Genomic DNA, 22,660 nt, shown 5'->3' on the forward strand with positions numbered 1-22,660 from the left:
CTCGAGCCATGCAGACAAATTGAGCTCCGCCCCATTGAGACCTCAAGCTCCAACAGCGCTGCAATTGGTTGTGCATAGCTGCGAAATCTGCTCCTCTACTTGCTAAGGCTAATGATGTCCCATCAGTTGCTGGTGAGCTTCGTCGCTGCGTGCAAGAGCCGCGCGGGTGAGCTCCATCAAGCTTCGCCGGTGGTAAGGATGGCACAACGCATGGGAGGTGAGGAGATACCTGCAACATGTGCCAATGAGGCATGTGGCTTGTTGGAAACGCTTGCTTCCCTCGTTTCCAGCAAGCCACGCCCTGAACCCCGTTGCATTTTTGAAGCCTAGCTTAGAAGTTTGAATAGGGAACCAAGCACATGTAATTATTAAATGGCATATTATGGGACTTCTATTTCATTTACTACCGATACTTTCCATATCATATGATCACTTCTGTGCATAATGTATTTTGTATGCACGTATGCACCTATTTCAGTCACCATTTTGAAGAAAAAAATTCTGTATGAAGTGCAGGAAGCAGCAAGGGCGTTTAAACGATGCACAAACGATGTCTCGAGTATGCAAATCCACAAATTAGACACAGAAGGGTAACACACTGTCTAGCAGTTGTGCGTCCTTTGATTTCAGATTCCACAAATAATACAACGGGAGAGTTAGAGAAAAAATACAATCATTATTTCAGAAACATACAAAAGCATTAAAATACCCAGCCAAGCACATTTCATAGTGAGATCCAGGTCCCAGTAAATCTAACCAAAGTGGAGGAATCATTCAACTCATTGTTCATGGGCAACCTAGCCTAGTCCAAATGACCTGGACCTGTCCCACTCTTCAGGCATGGGTACTGCTGGACGAACCTATCTTTTCAAAGCCATGCTTTTTTCAGGCCAGGCAAGGGGTGTGAACAGGTCCATACTCACCATAGAAAGATGAAGGTCAGAAAACATTCAAATATCGTATTTTCGACAATCAACTAAACTCTCTAAACTTCCATATTCTACTAATACCAAGACTCGAGATACTATTATCTTTAGAGCATCTCCAAGAGCTCTTGTATCTATTAATAGCTAAAATCCTGATATAGCTATTATGTAAAACGAAATAGTTAGCGAAAAAGGGATGAAATCCAAAAGCTTCTCCAAATTCCAAAAAGGGGTGGCTAGCGCTCAGCGCTAGGCAAAGATGCCCAACGGCACCCCTTGGATAGAAAACGAGGATAGAAGATGAGATAGCTAGAGTTTCTGTTGGATGGGGGGTTTTGTCTTCCTTTTCTTTTTTTAGCTAACTCACCCAAGATACAAGAGCTCTTGGAGATGCTCTTAGTCCCACATAATTATAATGATTATAATGAATCACTCAGAACTCACTATAGAATATCTTCAACGAGAAAAAAGAAAATGGAAATAGAGTTACCATTGTACGGCTTTCTAGGCTTATTATCAAATAAGCATGATATTCATTATCCTCGGTTGTAATTCCACGGGAACTCTTGTAGTAAACCGTCCAAATACCTGTGCAACTTGGTAGTTCCACCTACACAAGTTAGGCACAAACATAAGTAAAATACTTGGGACAACAAAATTGAAATTTCAGAGAACAAAAAAGACAATGATACCGGTGTCAACCTATAACTGCACGATATTGTTAATTTCCACCATATAAGTTATCTGGGTACTGTACACTTCTGACAAGTCAATTCCCTTCCATTTTCCCACAATGTCTACTCCCCAATTTTTTCACATGATTCACTTTTTCACTTAAAGTAAACAGTGATTGTCATGCCTGGTACTGGTAGTAATGTCATCATCCTTATCGCTAAAAATTAACACAACCCCACTCCTGATCTACACAACAGACACAGAAAAGATCTCTTAACCAACAAAATCACGGAGACGCACAAAACCACAACCAAGTTTTCCTCACCAAGGACAACACTAACGAATCAGCTCAAATCTGCCTCCAACACCAACCATCTACGGCGACAAATATCCCCTCATTCTCACTGGTCTTCTTCTGTGGATACAACTTCTCTGCCAATGACAATGACAATGACAATGACATTGAGATCCATCCACCACTCTGATGGTACTGCCGTGCCTATAAGCATCCAGTTATTCAACCCATCAAACCCATCTATGCCACAACCCAGTTATCAAACCCATGAAAAGGAGACAATGTGCGGGATGCTGGCATGTGACAAGAAATTGGACAGTAATGGTTTAGGGAGTGGGTTTCAAATCCATTTTTCGGTCAAACAAGATGCCGGAAGAATGGAGGAGAAGTATATTAGTACCTATCTTCAAAAACAAGGGCGATGTTCAAAGTTGTACTAACTACCGTGGGATTAAGCTGATGAGCCGTATGATGAAGCTTTGGGAGAGGGTTATCGAGCATTCGCCTAAGAAGAGTGACAAGTGTGACCCAAAACCAATTTGGGTTCATGCCTGGAAGGTCAACCATGGAGGCGATTTTCTTAATACGACAATTGATGGAGAGATATAGGGAGCAGAAGGACTTGCACATGGTCTTCATTGACTTTGAGAAGGCATATGACAAAGTACCGAGAAATGTCTTGTGGTGGGCCTTGGAGAAGTACAAAGTCCCAACTAAGTACATTACCCTCATTAAGGATATGTACAAGGATGCGACGACGTTTGTCCGGACACGTGATGGCAACACCACTGACTTTCCTATTAACATAGGCCTACACCAGAGGGTCAGCATTGAGCCCTTATTTATTTGATTTAGTGATGGATGAGGTCACAAGGGATATACAAGGTGAGATCCCTTGGTGTATGCTCTTTGCTGATGATGTGGTGCTAGTTGACGAGAGTAAGGCAGGGGTTAATAGGAAGTTAGAGCTGTGGAGACGCACGTTAGAGTCGAAAGGGTTCAGACTTAGTAGGACCAAGACCTATGTGCGATTTCAGCGCGACTAGGCATGAGGGAGGAGACGTTAGTCTAGATGGGCAAGTGGTAGTCCAGACGGATACTTTTCGGTATTTAGGATTGGTGCTACAAAAGGATGACGACATTAATGAAGATGTTAGGCATAGAATTTCAGCTGGCTGGTTGAAATGGCGGCAAGCTTCTGGCATCCTTTGTGACAAGAGAGAGCCACAAAAGCTAAAAGGCAAATTCTATAGGACAGCAATTCGTCCGGCGATGTTATACGGTGCTGAATGTTGGCCTACAAAAAGGCGACATGTCCAGCAACTGAGTGTAGCAGAGATGCGGATGTTGCGGTGGTTTTGCGGGCATACAAGGAGGGATAGAGTCCGGAACGAAGTTATTCGGGATAGGGTCGGGGTGGCACCAATTGAGGAGAAACTTACCCAGCATCGGCTGAGATGGTTTGGACATGTCCAACGAAGGCCTCCTGAGGCGCCGGTGCGTAATGGGGTTCTTGAGCGGGTCAATAATGTAATGAGGGGTAGAGGTAGACCTAAACTGACGTGGGATGAGTCGGTTAAGAGAGACCTTAAGGATTGGAATATCTCTAAAGAGATAGCTTTGGATAGGAGCGCTTGGAGACTAGCTATCAATGTGCCTGAACCTTGAACTTATTTCTTTCGGGTTTCATCTCTAGCCTACCCCAACTTGCTTGGGAAAAAAGACTATATTGTTGTTGTTGTTGTAATGGTTTAGGGAGTGGGGGAGTTCATGACATATCAATTAGCTGGGGGTCTGGTTTAGTGTGTACCAAGATGTGCCTTTTAACAATTTCCCCTAAACTCAAAATATAACAGGCATATTGATGATTGCAAAATACTAATATAAGATGGGAAAGTAGAAAAATGGTAAAGTATGCTGTTAGAGTTTCACAAAAGGCAATGATGTAGTGCTAAATTGAGCAGCCCAGGTATGCCCAGTGACTGAATTTTTCTGCTATTACATACCTAGCGATAATTTTGGGGACTAGACCTTTTATTTTTTTCTGTCAATACATGTCAGGTTATCCAGCAATGTTAACATATTGACATGTTACAACATGTATATAACATTATAACCTATGTGATTATATTACCATCCCCAAAGTCCAACAAAAAATAACCTCTACGTGTATTGCGTTAGGTCAAAGTTACGCATCGCGAATGAATGTGCGCACTGGGTCTGTTAAGTAGCCCAACCAGATTTTGCAACATCAAAAGTCCAAATGCAACTATGTCCAAATGAACAATACCAGGCATAATAGTGGCATCAATTGGCAAAGAAAGAAAATTGCATACCAAACATTATCTTCTTCCCAAAAGAGTGATAAAAGGTAATTGACCAAAAGAACAGGAAAAAAATGTATGCACCTCAGTAATTAAATCTGGGCGAATAGATTGTTGAAGGGCCGACAGTGTTCCATTCTTTCCATGACCAGAACAACACACCTGAGACAGACAATATTGTCACAAAGGAAGAAACTCAAATGAAGAATGACAGAAGTTATACAGCTCAGCAATTATCTAAGAAATCAGGATGAATTGATTGTGTTTCATGACATGGTTCCAATAGAGCAAGAAAGATTTGATGCAAAGAATGGTAGCAAAAAGTACATTATGAATCACATTAATCAACTAAAATGATTTGCACAAATTCATTAAGGATGTGTGATGCAGACAGTGCTGAACTGTCACACAGCAAGTGCACTGGGCACACTAGCAACCAGGCTTGAAGCAAGGACCATTCTGGCACAAGAAACAGCAGCAAGAACGATGTCTCTATGTTACTTTGTTTACGTTGGAGAAAAGTTAGTTTGTCTACTTCAGCACCTAGAATTGTAATTGCATCAGTAAGTTAACGTAAGGATTGGATGTGCCAGATCTGCACGTTATGTGGTCAGGTCTTTCTCAACAGCAATAGGCGATTCAGGTCTTGCAGGTTAAATGGGGTGTGGGTGTGTGTTTTGGGTCTATGTAAGACACTCTCCTATTAATACAATGATACGCAGTTTTCCTGCGTATTCGAGAAAAAAAAAAGATCTGTGTGTTAGGGCTGGTCCACCATAAGGGCTCCAAAATTGATTAAGTGAAAATAACAAAATCTACTTCCTTTGCTACACTTCTATCGTTCCAAGCAACCAGAGACCCTCCTATCGTTTCAAGAATTCGGTAAATGGCAGTGTATGGAAGAATAATGAAAAGGTTAACACATGCAGTAAAATGAGTGGAAAAATTAATCCATGGCTGCTAACCACAGGTGAGATTTTCTTATTTTGTTCTTTTGAGAATTTTATTTTGCAAAGGAACGTTCTGAGAGAGACAATTTCTAATAACTGTCCCTGGAATTCAGCGATAATTGTCATGGCACCGAAGGCACAGTGCTGTGACAGTTAAAGTTGGCCCTGCTGTAACGTCAGGATACGTGGCACCACAGTAATATACCCTTAGCAATGAGCACCATCCGAACAAGAGCCGAGCTCTTGGGCCTATTTTTCAAACTGGATTCCTGGAGGGTCCATTTGCAAAATAAGTTTTTGCAAAGGGCAAGTGTGAATTGCACTTCGGTTCAAAAAAAGTGTGAATTGCACTGGATCATAGATATTTTTTTCCACGTTTTAATATAGTATACAGTATTTTTTCTCAAAAGCGCAGGCAATCTACGTTCATTATATTAAGAAGAAAAATAGGTTCATTATATAGTATACAGTATTAAGTGTGCACACTTTAAATTTTCGCTTTGTAATTGTTTTAAGGATTCCATTAACCCATCCAGGTACTAATCTGGGCATGCAGGGGAACTGCGCACTGCCAAGTTCTCTTGTATATTCTAGCTAGCTTTTGACATGTTTTGTTTGTCCTACACTCTTCTTTCCGTATCGATGTGTTTCTGTGACTTCAGTATCATATTACAAATCCAATTTTGCACATAGAATAAACAATCCCGAAACCCATCTGGTATTAGATCCCATAAAACGCTCAGATTTTGAGCAGCTGAAACCACTTGGGACCTGGATTTCATACCTTCTCTCTAAAATCAATTATGAAAAATATAATAAACTATAAAAGAACAAGATATACTTCATTGTAACCAACAATTTCAGGGCTCAAACAACTTACCAACTCATAATTACTTTGTTTTGCAATGCCTGCCGCATTGGGATCCGAATTAGTTCTTAAACCATATGCAAAATCTTTCAGAGGACCAACATTGATCAATGCATCTCTCACTACAAATGAGATCTTCTGTAAAGTTTACATAAAAAAATCAGCAATAGGAGAGAGAGAAATGGCAATCACCTATGCAGCAGGAAACTCATCATGTAACAAAAAAAAATTGAATAACTAAAAATAAAGAAGAAATCGTATAACCTACAACAAATGGAACATATAGCAGCACTGCCGAAGGTGGATATATATTATAAACAGATAGCTACCATACAACAGAAAGTATTCTTCAGACCTGTGCTGAATCTAGACTATTTGGCACTGAATTACTATGAAAAGAAAGTTCCTCAACACTGTTCACATCTTGTAAAATATCAGAAGGAATCCTTCTTAGACGCTTTGCGAAAGGCGGGTCACCTTCAATATCAGCAGACTGTTGCACAAGTAGAGAACTATATATTAGTCACCAAGGTTCAAGGGACAGACTAAGACTAAGTTGAGCATAATTTCCAAAAGTTTACCGCTACATGAAATTATTCGTGCATGGAAAGATGCAGTCATGTATAGAAATAAAATGATACATAAGATACCAAGACTCACAAAACAAAGCAAAAAAATCGTAAGAAAAATATTTACTAACAATTGCATGAAACAAAAACAAGCATTGAATTTTTTTTCCTGCACTGACATTCCTACTATGTGAGTATAGATAGTATTTCTGCATGGGTCTAGCCTGATTCCAATTGCAAAGTTTTCTCCTGCACTGACATTCCTACCATGTAATTCTAGATAGTATTTCTGCATGGATCTAGCCTGATTCCAATTGCATCTTCTAACATGTAAAAGCTAGGACGATTTACACAAAATCATAAGTTAGCATAATTGCAAGGCCATTACAAACTTGAAATACAAATACATTTGATTTTTTAAAGTCCATGTTTTCCTAGTTAATTCCCTGACCTGAAGTCGCTCCAGACCATGCCCCCTTCTAGGGTCATGTTGGGAGTCCGGCTAGATTACCCTGTTGACGACCACGCCATCATCTACCGTGGGCCGACTCTCCGAGCAGCTTCTGCTCCCTCCTAGGCTGGTCACCCGTGATAGGAGGTCACGGTCCACCACCAGCTGTCCAGCGGCCTGCAGCCAGTCTGCTCGACAGTCGACGCACCCTAGTCAGCCCACGACCACTCCGTCCGGTATGTCTACAGCAGAGGACCTCAAGGATACAGCTGCTTCACTGCCACCTGTGCTGACCTAGGCTCCAGCTGCTTAACCGCCACCTCTTGTCCTAGCACCGTTCCCTACCCGAGCACCAGAGCCATGCTCCCAGACAGGACTCTTCAACATGTTCATTTCATACACCTCTCAACAACTGCGCCACCGATTTCGCCGATTAGGGCTAACCACAAGAGTAGGTTGACCGATCCCAACTAGAGAGCAGCGACGGGCCGACAGCTAACGAGTTTCAGGTGCTCATCTACAACGACACCTAGCATCTCATAACTCGACCACGAGGGGCCAGCATTGTGACTGGCAAGCGGATCTACAAGCACTAGTTCAACTCCAACAACACACTTGCCCGTCACAAAGCGCGTTTGGTGGTTTGCAGCTTAGTGGCACAGCATCGACTACGATGAGACTTTTAGCCCCGTGTCAGCCTGCCACCATCTGGGCGATCCTCAGCATCACTTTCTCATACACCTAGCTAACACACCCGCTAGACGTGAAGAATGCATTCCTTCATGGTCAAGTGGAGGAGACAGACAACTGCCAGCATCGTCAACTCCGTCACGCCTGACCATATGTCCATTACAGAGGTCCCCTTACAGACTTAAGGAAGCCCCTCAGGCGTAGTATGGCTTTTCCACGCATATCAGGCAGTTCGGCTTCATCACGTCGAACTTCGACACTTCCCTCTTTGTTTAAAAAGAAACAAATTGGGCATGAGCATCGCCTACTTGGTCCTCTACAACGATGACATCATCATCACAGCTTCACGACCGCACCTTCATCGCATCACGCCACATCTTTGCTCCGAGTATGCAATGACGGACCTATGCGACTTCCACCACTTCCTCAGCATCGCTGACACGCTCCACCAACGACCCCTTTGCATCCTAGTGACGGTACGCCCTCGACCTCCACCACGGCACAGGCATCGCCAAGTGTCACTCCACGTCAACCTCAGTTGACAAGCCAAGCTCTCCGCTTCTAACGGCACTCTGGTTGTCGGCCTCTCTTAGTATAGGAGCATCGACCTGGCCTCAATGTCTTCTTCATGCATAATCCTCACGAGCCTCATCTTGTGCTAATCACGCTGTGTGAAGGCCAGCCTATCAAATGGGCTTTCACATAGACACTAGTCCCGTTGAGTCTCTAGCAACCTACTCCAACGTCGACTGGGTTGTTGAGATTGAAGGTGCAGATCCCAAACAGGTAGAATAGAACAAGCGTAGGAGAAACGATGGAACAACGGCACAACCGTAAATTGCACTATAATTCCAAAAGATTCAACCCGTTAGTGTTGTGTGAGGGGGCTATTTATACCACCTACCTTTATTAAATCATTCCCTAAATGTCCCTCCTTCAATTCCGATTTCAGAGCGGGTTTTTGGTCATTTTCTAAGATTAGAGTGCTCAATTTGCTTACTTCAACCTTGATCACGCTTCTCACGCGGCTTTGTGCATAACCTTCGACCTTGGACCTTCGCGTAGCTCAGTGTTGTCATCATTGTTCTAAGGACCTTTGGGCAACCTTCGATCCACGAAGATCCTTGTCGGCTTAGGGGATCACGCAGCCTACGGCTTCGTGACGAACTCGCCTCGCTTGTCCAAATGACCCTACAAAATGGAAGTGCTCTCGGAGCTTGTTAACCTTCGGGCAACCCTCAGCTGATCTTCAACCTTGGAGCCTAACCTTCGGGCTCCTCCATCTCTAGAGGGGGCAATCCCCATCATGGGCTAGCTGCCTTGACACCTGATGGTCCACGTCCGACTTCTGCATGTTCCTCAGCGACAACTCGGTGTCCTGGTCCTCCAAGCGCTAGACCACCATCTCCCGCTCCAATGCTGAAGAATACCGTGCTATTGCACAAGTAGTCGTCGAGTGATATTTGCTCCGCCGCCAACTCCTACAGGAGCTCCACGTGCGACCGTAGTCTATTGTCACGTCAACGCAGTCCACTTATCGTACCAAGCATATTGAGATTGGCATCCACTTTGTTCGCGGTAAGGTCTCTTTGGGCCAAGTTGGTGTTCTACACATACTGTCCTCCCACCAATTCACGGATACTCATGACCAAAAGGTTTGCCTGTACAGTTGTTCACAAATTTAGGTCTAGTCTTGGCGTCCAAATTCCTCCCGTTGCGATTGCACGCAGGTATCAGGGAATGTATAGCCACTGATTTATTCATTCCTTGTATTACCATGTATACCATTGGCTATATATATATAATGCAGCCCCCCCCCCCCCCCCCGCCCCAGCAGTGCGCCCCCCATCATTAGGGTGAGAGGTATTCTCCCATACTCGTTTTTTTTTTTTTTTTGCACAACCAGAGAGAGATCTCAAAACTAACCTCATCTGTTAGATCAGGCAGAACCGATGTTGGCACCCCAAAGGAAAATTGCACAAGAAGGCTGTCTGCCAGACGACTGCCAAGAAAGAAGAACGAACTTCCAAGAGTTGTAGCACCCTATGCCCAGTAGGTTAGTGAACATGAAAAAGATTATCCTTCAGTTGAGTAATAAATAGTACAAGAGTTTCCCTATGAGCAAAGCAAGTGCATAGGTAACTAACCAAACTGAGAATAGATGCTTTTGATTTCATAAGATCTAATCTTTGTACAGCTCTGTAAATCCAGAAAAGTAGATAATGATCAATATAAAGTCTAGAACACTTGTACAAATAGTAAGCAATAGTATCATACCGCCCATCGTAAACCACTGTTAGTAATAATATTTCTCCATTCTTTGATGAAAACATTACAATATCATGGGATAACCATGTTGCTTTAGCTGCATCAAGCTCCACATGGAAACTCGTTTTAAGAGTTTCTGGGCTGCAAAGTTACAAAGAGACGTAAAGGCACCATAATGAAGCCTAAGGAAAATAAGAAACAGCCATTTATGGGCCTTGTTTGGTTTCCTAGCGCAATTTGCGCTAGGAAAGGAATCTTGCATGCATGGAGTACTAAACGAAGTTTATTTGCAAAACCTTTTTAGGGATGGGTGTAACTTTGCGCGACGAATCTAATGACGGTAATTAATCCATGATTGGCTACAGCAATGCTACAGTAACCATGCTCTAATCGTGCGGTCGAAGGTCTCATTAGATTCTTCAGGGTTCCTAGCGCAGGGGTTCTGGAGTTGGTTTTGTAAACTGACTTCATTTAATATCCTTAATTAGCGGTCAAAGTTGCTACAGTTCCTAGCGTAGCACAAACCAAACAGAGCCATGGTAGCAGAATCATGCATGGACCAAAGTACAACATATTGTACACCGAACCCAATATACTTGCAATACTGGACAGGCACCACCATTTTTTATGCAGAAAAGATCAACTTAAGCTGCAGTGACAATGATACCCTGTAAAGTACTAGTAAATATTGCATATGTCACAGCAACTGCCACTGGTAATAAGTCTTTTTTGTAAGAGAATACGGGGAAGCCATCCCTTACTTACTGGTAATAATCTGGTCTACAAGTCAATTGAATTCTAGATTGCAATATCATGCAACAAACTTTCTCTATTTAGTAAATGAAACATGCGAAAAGCCTTCCATTCAAAAACCAGGCAACAATTTCATTCAGCTTCAACAGCTAATTTCTTTTGCCCCAGCCATTGACAATTATGCACGGTTTAATATTAGGCATAAATGAAACTTTATAGCAACAGCACCTGCCGATTTTTGAGAATAATAATGGTGGCCATACCAGCAATCATGTAAAAGCATATCAACTGACGCAAATATATACTCGTATGCGGGTGCCAATAGTGCATTGAAGGAAGTCACATCTAAGATAGCACTCATTCAAAATTACATAGAATGACAGAATACCGAGTCCTAGCAAAAACGGGTGCTAGGTACAATGGAAAGCATCAGCAAACCCTAATGGACTGGTTCTAACCTCAGCATTTCACTAATTAATAATTATACCCTTTATGCCAATGGCCTCCAACAAAAAAACCCTCAACCAGGGGGAGAGACGTCCCCCTGATATTGCCCTTAAGAAGGTTTTACCACCATATAATGTGATCCAAATATTTTTGAAGGTCAACAGGTAAAAAATGGTCACTGTTCAAGACTTTTTCATTTTTTTTCAGGTACGCAGATGGTTATCATTTTGCAAGAATTTGTCCACAGAAATGACAGCCTTGTACCAATCCACACAAGATATTTCTGCTAAATCCAGTATTTTAGAAGCCTGCCTACAGCCAACAGAATCTTGACAGTTGCTTTTTTCTGCTAGCTTGATCTAGATCAATTTCCACTTCACATATTCAAATAGAGCAAACAGTATATCCTTGAGGGGTTTACATGCGACTGGCCATGCCCCATGGGCATCATCATCTAATGGTTAATGCCACAGTAGCTGCATGTGTGTACTAGTGCAAGTCGCTAAAGTAACATAAACATCTCAGGAGTTACCAATCAGAAACAAGTTATAGTGCTTCTCTCTGTGATTTGAGTTAAATAACAAGCAAGTACTTTCCTAATGCAGGACGTAGGAGTAAGCCAGTCATAAGGAAGATGAAATTAACAATTTTAAGCAAGAAGGCAACATACTACCTGCCATCAGGCTGGGATGAGAAACTGTTCAAGGTAAGTGAACAAGATGTGGACTGCAACAACGAAGAAAATTTAATAATCAATGGCTACAGACAATCAAAGAATCAACATTCATCAGCCATGAGTATTTTTAGGTGGACAAACCTGACTATGATAATGGATCGAATTTGCACAGATCACAAGAATGCCACTAATTGGTGGAGGAACAGCAAGAAGTTGGTACGCATCATGCGGCAGTTTCTGGAGAGAAATAGTACTTTTTAAAGATCATATTGAATCCAAGAAAATGAATCAGTTAACTGTTTGAGAAAAAAAACACATTAATGAAGTGATTGCTTCAGTGAAGGAAAGAAGCAAAATAAACCCACAAAGGAAAGAAAAACAATAAACCCAACAGGCTGACAAGGTAGGATGTTGGAAACCATGGTAAAAACAATAGATAATCACAGCAACAAATCACAAAAGGAACTGTTAAAAAAATTGAAAATCAATACAACTTCTGGAAACCCATGATAATTTGGAGGGGGGAAAACTCGAACACAGCTCCAAGATGTTCATTCCTAAGCACAATTTATGGAAAAATAAATTGTTTAGTTTAAAACCAGTTTATACACCTCAGATAGCCCCAATCAACTACATATCTCATAAGTTTAGTACAAAATAATATGAGCTTATCAAGCAATGATGTACTAGGTCCGGACTCGAAACAACACAAAGAAGTCAAGAGTAATCTAAGTCATTGCTTAAACCTTTAGCCAATTTCTAGCACAAAGAAGTATACGTTAAGTACAAGAAGCAAGTATTGACAACATAAATTCATGGATTTAGAGGTATGTAGTAGTTCTGTAAAGCTGTGAAAGGAGCGATGATTTATGTGAAATCATAGTACTTGGATTAAAGATACAAGCATATTTTATTGACAAGATATAATACAACAAATGGATTTTATAATTCTTTAATACCCAATCCATATAAATATGTTAAGATTTTTTTTTAAACAATGTAAGAATATACAGATTTTAACAAGAAATGACAAAGATTAAAAACTGATCTTTCACACTTACAGCAGAAGACCATATCATCGGATGTTGCTTTAAACTCATGCTTATACTAAATGCAGATATCATGCATGTTTGGTTCTTTGATGAGATACGCCCAGCCCACGTAGGTTCTTGCTCATGAAGTATGACCAACACAGGCTCAATATAACCTGAAGGCATCATAGTGTAAAGATGGCATGAACAGAATAGTTATGAATATGAGAAGTTTGTGCTGCTAATGATGAATATATACAGGAACGGTGTGACAAAAAATTAAGAAAATGAACATGTGATATGCAGAACTAGAAGCAGTGCACAGAGCAAAAGAAGAAAACGGTTAAAGAACTCTGTCGCATAAAACGATTAAAGTCTTGAACAAGAAATGGCTGCTTGGGCAGAGTAATGAAGAAATTGCTCCTCATCTGGTTGCATGGATCCCGAAGCATCGTGCTAATAAGCGCATTGTTTTTGAAGCCATGACCAACCAGTAATAGATTCAAGACACTTGCTATCAAGAACAATCTTCATCTTTGGGACTTCTTGCAGAGGTGGAACTACAGCCAGGTGTTACTGATTCGCACATTTGGAGGCTCTCTAGTTCTGACCAGTACTCAGCGAAATCCACGTATGATGCTCTGTTTCAGTGAGCAGTCCATTTTGATGCTTGGGAGCGCATAGGGAAGTCATAGACACCCCACAAATGCCGTTTCACTATGTGGTTGGTCATAAACAATCAATGCCGAACTGCATATCACCTGGCACTCCGAGACCTCCCTCGTCCTGAACACTGCCCCCTTTGTGACCAGAAGAACCGTGTATGCACACATTTTGACAAGTTCGTGCAACCGTTTGCACATTTTGCTACTTGTTGGACCAAAGTAATACAACCATACAAATTGTTGTATGATGGATACAATTTACTCATCATATTATCATATAAGATATGATGATCAACAATAGTAATAGTAATCTAAAAACGCCACATTTATCAAAATAGGATGGAGGGTTAGATAGAATAATAATGTCAGCACAATCTACTGGTAATACCCAATAGCAAATATTGCAAGACATTCCAAAAGAAGATCTCAACTCACCATGCACAAATGTAAAATCTTTGATGTGATTCATTTCTAAATGACGCAAGTCAATCACATATGAAGAATCAATCCGAACAGCAGCCGAACTCAACATACGTGTAGGTTCATCTTCTCCAACTAAGCTCTGCCCAACCTAAAAAGACAAAATACATTAACTGCCGATCAATGTACATTTTGATTTTTCATAACCGTACTAATTTGAAAGCGAATAATAAAACATCACATTATCATTTAATTTCATGGATCCCCATCTGTAAAATAAGTAATCAAAATGGTAAAAAAAAATTGGCTTAGTTTTAATGTTAAATGAATCAAGATTATAGGAGATACAAAGCTAGAAATAGTTACACTTCTGGATGACAAGAAGAGACCAAATCAAGGAAAATCAACCTGCGCTGCTTTCAGAATTATCATCTGCAATCCATAAAAAAGTGCAGCACCACATCTGCCTTGAGGATCCGCTTTTATGATAGGACCACAGGCAAAGGATTCCCTGCCTCTTTTCAGATGCAACCAGTCAGGGCCTTCAAAGCAATGCATTGAGCTGAAAGATCAGGAATCATAATCTGTCAGGCAAAGCAACGAACTAATTCAACCATGACAACAATTATTTTAGTTTAGAAAGAGTCCAAGAAGTAAAAAAAGGTGCTACTTATAATTTTATCAATTTCTGAGAAAAATTAAAGGTGCTAGTACTCCCTCTGTCCCAAATTATAGGCAGTTTTGCCTTTTCTAGATACATATCATTTGCTATATATCTAGATATACATTATGTCCAGATACATAGGAAAAACTATGCATCTAGAAAAGCCAAACGACCTATAATTTGGAATGGAGGGAGTACAAGCCAATAGCCGTCGGCATCTTGATCTTTCAAAACCTCTACAAGAACAACAAAGCCATTTTATCTAAACATGTTGTGGTAGGCCCAACAAAAGCCACCAATAAAGAGGAAACAAAATAGTATGATCCTTCGACGCATCTAACAGAAATATAATACATATACTCCCTCCATATAGGAAATAGATTACATTTAGGACAGCGATACGGTCTTCGAAGCATAACTTTGACTTCTTATTTTTATAAAAATATTTGTTGAAAAGTGATATATGTATAATTTTATGAAAGTATTTTTTAAGACAAATCTATTCATATAATTTTTACTTTTTCAAACTCAATAACTTAAAAGTTATTCATGATTTATATTCCCAATGTTTGACTCAAACCTTGTCCTAAACGTCATCTATTTCCTATATGGAGGGAGTACGTGCACAGTTTCACCAACAGCAAAATTCTAATTTGCACATACTGACTTATCATTTCAGTTAGTTAAAAGTTGAATTATCGTACCCATATACAGTGAAGGAGAAATACTCTATGTTCATTGGTCGTTCAAAGTGACAATCCAATGTGACAACTGACATGTGCATACCTCGTTCGCAGGCCATTGATGCTGTCATCAAACTCCAGACATGCTATTTTTGCGTCTTTAAATGCAAGTGCGATGGAGTCTCGTGTATTGTCTGTGCCATCCGACAACACAGCCATCGACTCAATGTTACCGTGAAGCCTAAATGTCATTCAGAGAACGATTAGTCCTCCAAGAAGCTAACTTCAATACCTGAACTCTAAAGCAAGGTAAATGCAGAAATGCAAGAAAGCGTCCTCAGCACCTGTAATAGCACACAAGCTCCAGTCGAGCACCGGATATCCCGTCCAGGATGGCAGCCGTCGAAGAAGGCCCCCCATCCTGAGCCCCCATCACGGCGTCAGTCCTCACGGCGTACACCTCGAGCACGTTAGCTGCCACCACGACCAGGTTGGGGGTGGGGCCCACGCGCTGGGCCGCCCTCGGCGCCGCGGAGTCGACGTCACCCTCGGGACACGAGATGGAGGGCTCCAGTGAGGAGAAGGCGGCGGCTTCAGCAGGGGAGTGGGTAATGAAGCCGGCGGCGCAGTAGTCGATGCCGGTGGGCCAGTGCATCATTTTGTACGCCGCGTAGCTCATCTTGGGATGGGAGCCGCGGGCGACGGCGATGGGGCCCGAGCTCTGGGATTTGGCAGCACGATTCGAACGAAACGCGACGGAATGGAGCGGAGATTCTTACCAAAACCCTAGAAAACCCCTTGGCGGAGCGAGGGCGGGGCGTTAGGGTAGAGCTGGGCGTCTTTAACGGTCGATGCAAGTACCCGCGGCGCCGCGCGGGTGCGTGCCTCGGCGGGAGGGGAGAGTCGGAAGCAGAGCGAGGCTCCGTCGGCAAGGCAGATCGACGTCCGGGTCGGTCAGTCGCCTCGCCGCCGCCGAGGATGGGGGAGAAGAGGAATTGCAACGGCTGCCGGGAAGGTTGAAATGGCCAAATGTAAAGATGGGATGGTGCGAGGCGGCCCATTCGTTCGCCGAACCGGCCCGTTAAAATGGAGAAATTTCAGATATTGAGTCTAAATTCGCAAGATTTTTAGAATTTGACCCGCTATCCGACTCGGATTGACCCCACAAATTACTGTAATAAGGAGGTCAAATTCTGAAAAGTTTGCGAATTTAAATCAAAATTCTGAAATCTCTAACGGGTCCCATTTTCAGAACCATGAAGCTGGCTTAATTGAATGGATAGAAATTCACTCTAACCTAAGCGTCGAGTGGTTCGACCCATCGAATCTCCCTCACAAGCGCTAGCGGCGGTGCCGGCGACCGGCCAAGCAAGCGCACTCAGTTCTCTCGTTGCCGTCCTACAGCAGCTACCACAGCTCTCTCTCTCAATGTCTTCACACATGTTGAATATTTAGCCATTTTGCAATATGCTTTAATCTATAAAATCCATGTAATAGATACTAACATGAACATGAGCATTTCAACATAAGCATAAGCATTCTGTACTGTACTACTAAACAGAACACTGTACTATACTACTAAACAGAACAACCAGTAGCATAGCACTAATGAAATGCTTAACCAGAGAGGATGTAGGTTTATACCCTTGGATAGACTCAGTACCGGTGCTCACGGCATGAGCTCCACCAGAACCACCACTCTTCGAGTTGGCGCCGGCAGCTGTGCCCGCAGTTCCCCTCGTCTGTACTACCATGGCAGCGACGGTTGGGGAAGTGACGTTTGTCGGTGAAGAGTAGAAGGAGTAGTCACCCGCCTACCCGTGCAGGTACGCTTGACGGACGGAGTTCCGGAGGCCTGCTCGCCGGAGTTTTCTGTGCGCGCAGAGAGCTCTGGCCGGAGATGCAAAAGCTTAGCACAAGTCTGAGAAAGGTGGCGAGGGAAGCGTGTAGTGTACACCGGACATGGGCGCCCTCCCTTTTAACCATGTCCAAGATCTACCCGTTACTCCCTATCGGGGGGATGGAGTTGGGAGTTGGCGGCTAGGGTTTCTGGCCCATCCAGGCAGGCCACGGCGCGGCCGGCCAAGCCAAGTCCAAGGCCCAGCCCAGCCCGCCAGCCAGCCACGTCATGCCTCGCCCACGGCTCAGCGCGTCGCGGGCGGGCGGCGTGGCTCGGCTCGGCGGCGGCGCGCGCGTGTGGATTCTCATGTCTCCTTTCAACTTCTCTTATGTATCTCACAACTCACTATTTAAGTTGAGTACCTCATTAGTATTAACACAATGTGGTACTAATCCCTTTTCCACTTAGCAACTATTATGGGCCTTTGAAGTTCATGATTAAAAGACTAAAAGTGGGCCAAGCCCAATTAGTCCAACAACACACTCAGCCGATAGGTAGCTGCCGCAATCCTCCAGTCCTGCGAGCTTCCACCTAGAAAATCAACATATAGATGATATGATAATACACAATCTTGTAAAATATCTTGTCCAAACTCGACTTCGTTTGTGAGATATAAAAATAACAAATTTCTAACAAATCATCTAGACAGCTTCCTGGTTTGAAATTTGTTATTTTTACATGTGTGATTTTTTGTTGAATTTAGACAACTTTTTTATCGTGGTTTGCACGGGGTTTCACGAAGGTTGTGATTTCCACCAGACATGTTCCCTAGGTACGGACTCACTTTAATCTATTTATGCATTTATTAAGGCATTGTTTAGTTCTGAAAGTTTTTTTTAAATGAAATCTTTTCACATTTGAAGTATTAAACATAGACTAATTGTAGAGCTCATCTGTAAATTACTAACAAATTTATTAAGACTAATTAATCTGTCGTTAGCACATGTTTACTATTGCAATTTATTATCTAATCACGGACTAATTAGGCTCAAAAGATTTGTCTCGCATTTTACAGGCAATCTGTGAAAACTGATTTTTTTTGTCTAAATTCCTCGAATTTATTATGATGTGTCATTCCTATCTCTAACTCCGCCTATGCTGACTGGAAGACTCTCTCTCCTGAGTCGTCTCAACATAGCCGGTCCCAAGCCCGGGTAAAGGAGGAGGGTTGCGTTAGGTTTTGGCAAACCAGCATAAAAAATGTCACTCTAATGGATTTGAAACCCACAAGTGACAAGTGTGACCCAAAACCAATTTGGGTTCATACCTGGAAGGTCAACCATGGAGGCGATTTTCTTAATACGACAATTGATGGAGAGATATAGGGAGCAGAAGAAGGACTTGCACATGGTCTTCATTGACCTTGAGAAGGCATATGACAAAGTACCGAGAAATGTTATGTGGTGGGCTTTGGAGAAGCACAAAGTCCCAACTAAGTACATTACCCTCATTAAGGATATGTACAAGGATGCGACGACGTTTGTCCGGACATGTGATGGCAACACCACTGACTTTCCTATTAACATAGGCCTACACCAGGGGTCAGCATTGAGCCCTTATTTATTTGATTTAGTGATGGATGAGGTCACAAGGGATATACAAGGTGAAATCCCTTGGTGTATGCTCTTTGCTGATGATGTGGTGCTAGTTGACGAGAGTAAGGCAGGGGTTAATAGGAAGTTAGAGCTGTGGAGACGCACGTTAGAGTCGAAAGGGTTCAGACTTAGTAGGACCAAGACCGAGTACATGATGTGCGATTTCAGCGCGACTAGGCATGAGGGGGGAGACGTTAGTCAAGATGGGCAAGTGGTGGTCCAGAAGGATACTTTTCGGTATTTAGGATCGGTGCTACAAAAGGATGGCGACATTGATGAAGATGTTAGGCATAGAATTTCAGCTGGCTGGTTGAAATGGCGGCAAGCTTCTGGCATCCTTTGTGACAAGAGGGTGCCACAAAAGCTAAAAGGCAAATTCTATAGGACAGCAATTCGTCCGGCGATGTTATACGGTGCTGAATGTTGGCCTACAAAAAGGCGACATGTGCAGCAACTGAGTGTAGCAGAGATGCGGATGTTGCGGTGGTTTTGCGGGCACACAAGGAGGGATAGAGTCCAGAACGAAGTTATTCGGGATAGGGTCGGGGTGGCACCAATTGAGGAGAAACTTACTCAGCATCGGCTGAGATGGTTTGGACATGTCCAACGAATGCCTCCTGAGGCGCCGGTGCGTAATGGGGTTCTTGAGCGGGTCGATAATGTAAAGAGGGGTAGAGGTAGACCTAAACTGACGTGGGATGAGTTGGTTAAGAGAGACCTTAAGGATTGGAATATCTCTAAAGAGATAGCTTTGGATAGGAACGCTTGGAGACTAGCTATCAATGTTCCTGAACCTTGAACTTATTTCTTTCGGGTTTCATCTCTAGCCTACCCCAACTTGCTTGGGAAAAAAAGACTATGTTGTTGTTGTTGTTGTGTCATTCCTATCTCTAAATTTATAAAATGAAGGATCCAGATCCTTGAACTTGTTAGAGTGTGTCATTCCGGTACCTAATTTAAAACATCGGGAATAAGGATCTATGCAATGATTAAAAGTGGTTTCAAACCATGTTAATCGCTTACTAATCACGTCTTTGATGTATGTGTCAGGTCTCATTATCTAAATGCATGAAATAAAAATACTTGATATCAGAAGATATAGTTATTTTTTTATTTATACTATGAAGATCGAAAACAATTGAAAATTTTTCTCACTTATATTGGGCCCGCTATACCGCTCATGTTGGAGCCGTCTGTCGAGGTTGATAGAGGACGAAGGGAGGATAGATCTATAAAAATTGCGAGTTGGAGAGTGTTTCTATCAAAAACTAATTTTTTTCTCACCAGTCCCGCGTATACCCCATAGATCAATATGGTTCCCAGTCCATCAGGCGAGCCTGCTAGATGCACCCTGGACCTGCTGCCGGGCCGCACGATGATGAAGGGACAAGAGAGTGGGAGACGAGGAATTTCTAGTGATATTCCTGCGGCTAGCTGGATCGGATTTGGCTGCGCTCAGCATCAATCAGTTTCCTAAGTTCTATATCTTGGAAATCAAATAAATAAATCGGTTTATTTGGCTCCCTAGAATCAATCATCACTAGGTGATTCCCCGCGCGTTGCTGCGGGATTTGAAGATGCTTTACGTTAAAATATGATAAAAGAATAATAAACTTGATGGACGGAAGATGTGCACGAAATTGATCTAAATGGTTAGGATAATCAAGGTGACGATGTGGTTGCTTGAGAGATGAGAGAGATGTGCCTGTCAGTGTAGTGGGATCGGGGGTCCCACTGCGCAGGGCAAAACGAGCACCCACCCCCATGAAGGGCTGAGCAGGCCGAGCAAAAGCCCGGGCGAGGATCCTACACTTAATCAGGCCGGGCTGGCTCCGGGCCCCTCAGAGCGGCCCGAGGAGGTCCTTTTCCTTCTCAGCGAAGACACCCGCGTGTTAAAAATCCCTTACCACGACGACAATTCCCAAGAGTTACGACGTCGTGCCGCCGTAGCCTACGCAAGGCCCAAAGGAGGGCGTGGCTTCCCCGTAAAAACATCATGATTACGGAGGAGCCGTGCAGCGGTGAGCCGGCTGGATAAGCTTATCTCTGAGCCGCGTCACATCAGGGGTAAGTGGGAGGTGGCTGGGGCCCGCCCCCGTTTACTGCGCGTCCCGTCGTGGAAACTCCTCTCCCGACCCCGGCTGCCTGCCCGGGGTTGACCTAGGTCACCCCGAGCAAGAGGCGGGCCCAGCGGGTCAGGAGAAGGCCACCCGGGATGCCCCATGGTGCCTTAGGCCGCACCCCGGGGTTCCCGGGGTGCCACGTCCCTCCGGGGTGCACCCCGAGTGGCTCCAGGTGGGCCCGACAGACTGGCCCCTTGACTGACAAGAAGCAGAAGCAAGTTGGTGGATGGCGCCCGCCCCAGGCATGGAGCGTTCACACCCAAGGGAGCATATTCCCAGTACCGGTTGTATTCTATAAATAGAAAGGTCCCAGTACATGTAAAGGGATCCGCTCCTGATCCCAGATAATGAACACACAGGAGCAAGAGTAGTAATCCCAAGAACTCAAGAACACAGGATGTAGGGTATTACACCTCTAACGGCAGCCTGAACCTGTCTAAACCACCGTCTCACACACCTTCCGGCAGGAAGATCTCGCTGCGTGTTACACCCCTGGCCGAATCTCTTAATGTGGATTCCCCGAAATCCCTGTGGGCGGTACTCACCCACCATCAGCTGGCGCGCCAGGTAGGGGGTGTAGGCGCGTGAAAATCTGCCTCGTTGCGAAGCTTCCTCAAGCAAGATCCATGGCAAGCCGCTCCAACCGTACCGACAGTGAGAGCAATAGAGAGCGCATGCACCCGCGTTGCGGACCCCCTAGTGCTCCTCCACGCATGGAGGCTGGGGGCTCACCTTCTCCAGTTCCGACCGGCGGACGAGCGGCCTCATATGCCACCACACCACCACGGCTCGACCCCCCGAGGACCAGGTCGGGGGGCTCGACAACATCGGCCCGTACGGACCCAGCTGCCTGGCGTTCACGGCGGACCTGCGACAGGTTGACTGGCCCATGAAGTTTCGGCCGACATGCCGGAGAAATATGACGGCACAATCGATCTGGAGGAATTCTTTCAGATCTACACCACCGCCATCCAGGTGGCAAGGGGAGGGCCCCGGGTCATGGCCAACTACTTCCATGTTGCTCTCTGGGGGACCACCAAGTCCTGGTTGATGAATCTTCCGCCAGGATCTGTCGGGTCTTGGGGGGAGCTGTGCGAATAGTTCGTCACAAACTTCTCCGGGTCGTTCACCCGACCCGGGACACGCGGCGACCTCCTCGCCATCCGTCAGCGCAAGGGCGAATCGCTGCGGCAGTACATCCAGCGTTTCAGTCAGGTTCGCAACACCATTCCCCGCATCTTTCTAGCTGCTATTATCATGGCATTCAGTGAAGGGGTCACCAACAAACGGTTGGTGGGCAAGCTGGAGACCCACAAAATGGAAACCGTCTCCGAACTTTTCGCGCTCGCGGTCAAGTGTGCCCGCAAGTTGTAGGCGCATGCTCGCGTCGAGCGTCGAGGCGCACCGGAGGATCCTCCGAAAGGCAAGGCCCCGAAGCTCGGTGCCAAGAAGAACAAGAGGAAGGCTGCCGCTGTCCTAGCGGCAGAAGGACACCCCAAGTCCCAGGCCGGCAGCAAGCCCGCCTGTGAGGGGAAGGCACCTGCCCCGCCCGCCAAGGCGGTGGGAAGTGGTGCAAGCTTCACCGCACCAACTACCACGACCTCACCGAGTGCCGCCTTGTCAAGGACCTGGCTGCGGAATGACGAAAGGACCACGGCGATCGGCGCCGCGACAACCACGACAACCG

At 44.2% G+C, this 22,660-nt stretch overlaps 1 protein-coding gene across 2 annotated transcripts in view; it reads right to left on the minus strand.

Moving 5' to 3' along the window:
- Nucleotides 1-16,414, minus strand: part of LOC120639669 (probable cleavage and polyadenylation specificity factor subunit 1) — a 38,732-nt gene extending 22,318 nt beyond the window's left edge. For both annotated transcript variants that reach the window (XM_039915531.1, XM_039915530.1), the window contains exons 1-14: nt 15,700-16,414; nt 15,459-15,596; nt 14,417-14,570; nt 14,024-14,159; nt 12,954-13,099; nt 12,034-12,129; nt 11,890-11,942; nt 10,026-10,157; nt 9,896-9,947; nt 9,675-9,791; nt 6,394-6,531; nt 6,051-6,176; nt 4,305-4,382; nt 1,417-1,536 (exon numbers count right to left, since the gene is read on the minus strand). In XM_039915531.1, the coding sequence (XP_039771465.1) occupies nt 1,417-1,536; nt 4,305-4,382; nt 6,051-6,176; nt 6,394-6,531; nt 9,675-9,791; nt 9,896-9,947; nt 10,026-10,157; nt 11,890-11,942; nt 12,034-12,129; nt 12,954-13,099; nt 14,024-14,159; nt 14,417-14,570; nt 15,459-15,596; nt 15,700-16,034 (1,821 nt within the window). In that variant the 5' untranslated portion in view covers nt 16,035-16,414. The remainder of the gene's footprint in view (nt 1-1,416; nt 1,537-4,304; nt 4,383-6,050; nt 6,177-6,393; nt 6,532-9,674; nt 9,792-9,895; nt 9,948-10,025; nt 10,158-11,889; nt 11,943-12,033; nt 12,130-12,953; nt 13,100-14,023; nt 14,160-14,416; nt 14,571-15,458; nt 15,597-15,699) is intronic.
- Nucleotides 16,415-22,660: the final 6,246 nt, after the last annotated feature.

This window comes from Panicum virgatum, chromosome 7K (assembly GCF_016808335.1).
Source record: "Panicum virgatum strain AP13 chromosome 7K, P.virgatum_v5, whole genome shotgun sequence".
NCBI classification, from domain to species: domain Eukaryota; kingdom Viridiplantae; phylum Streptophyta; class Magnoliopsida; order Poales; family Poaceae; genus Panicum; species Panicum virgatum.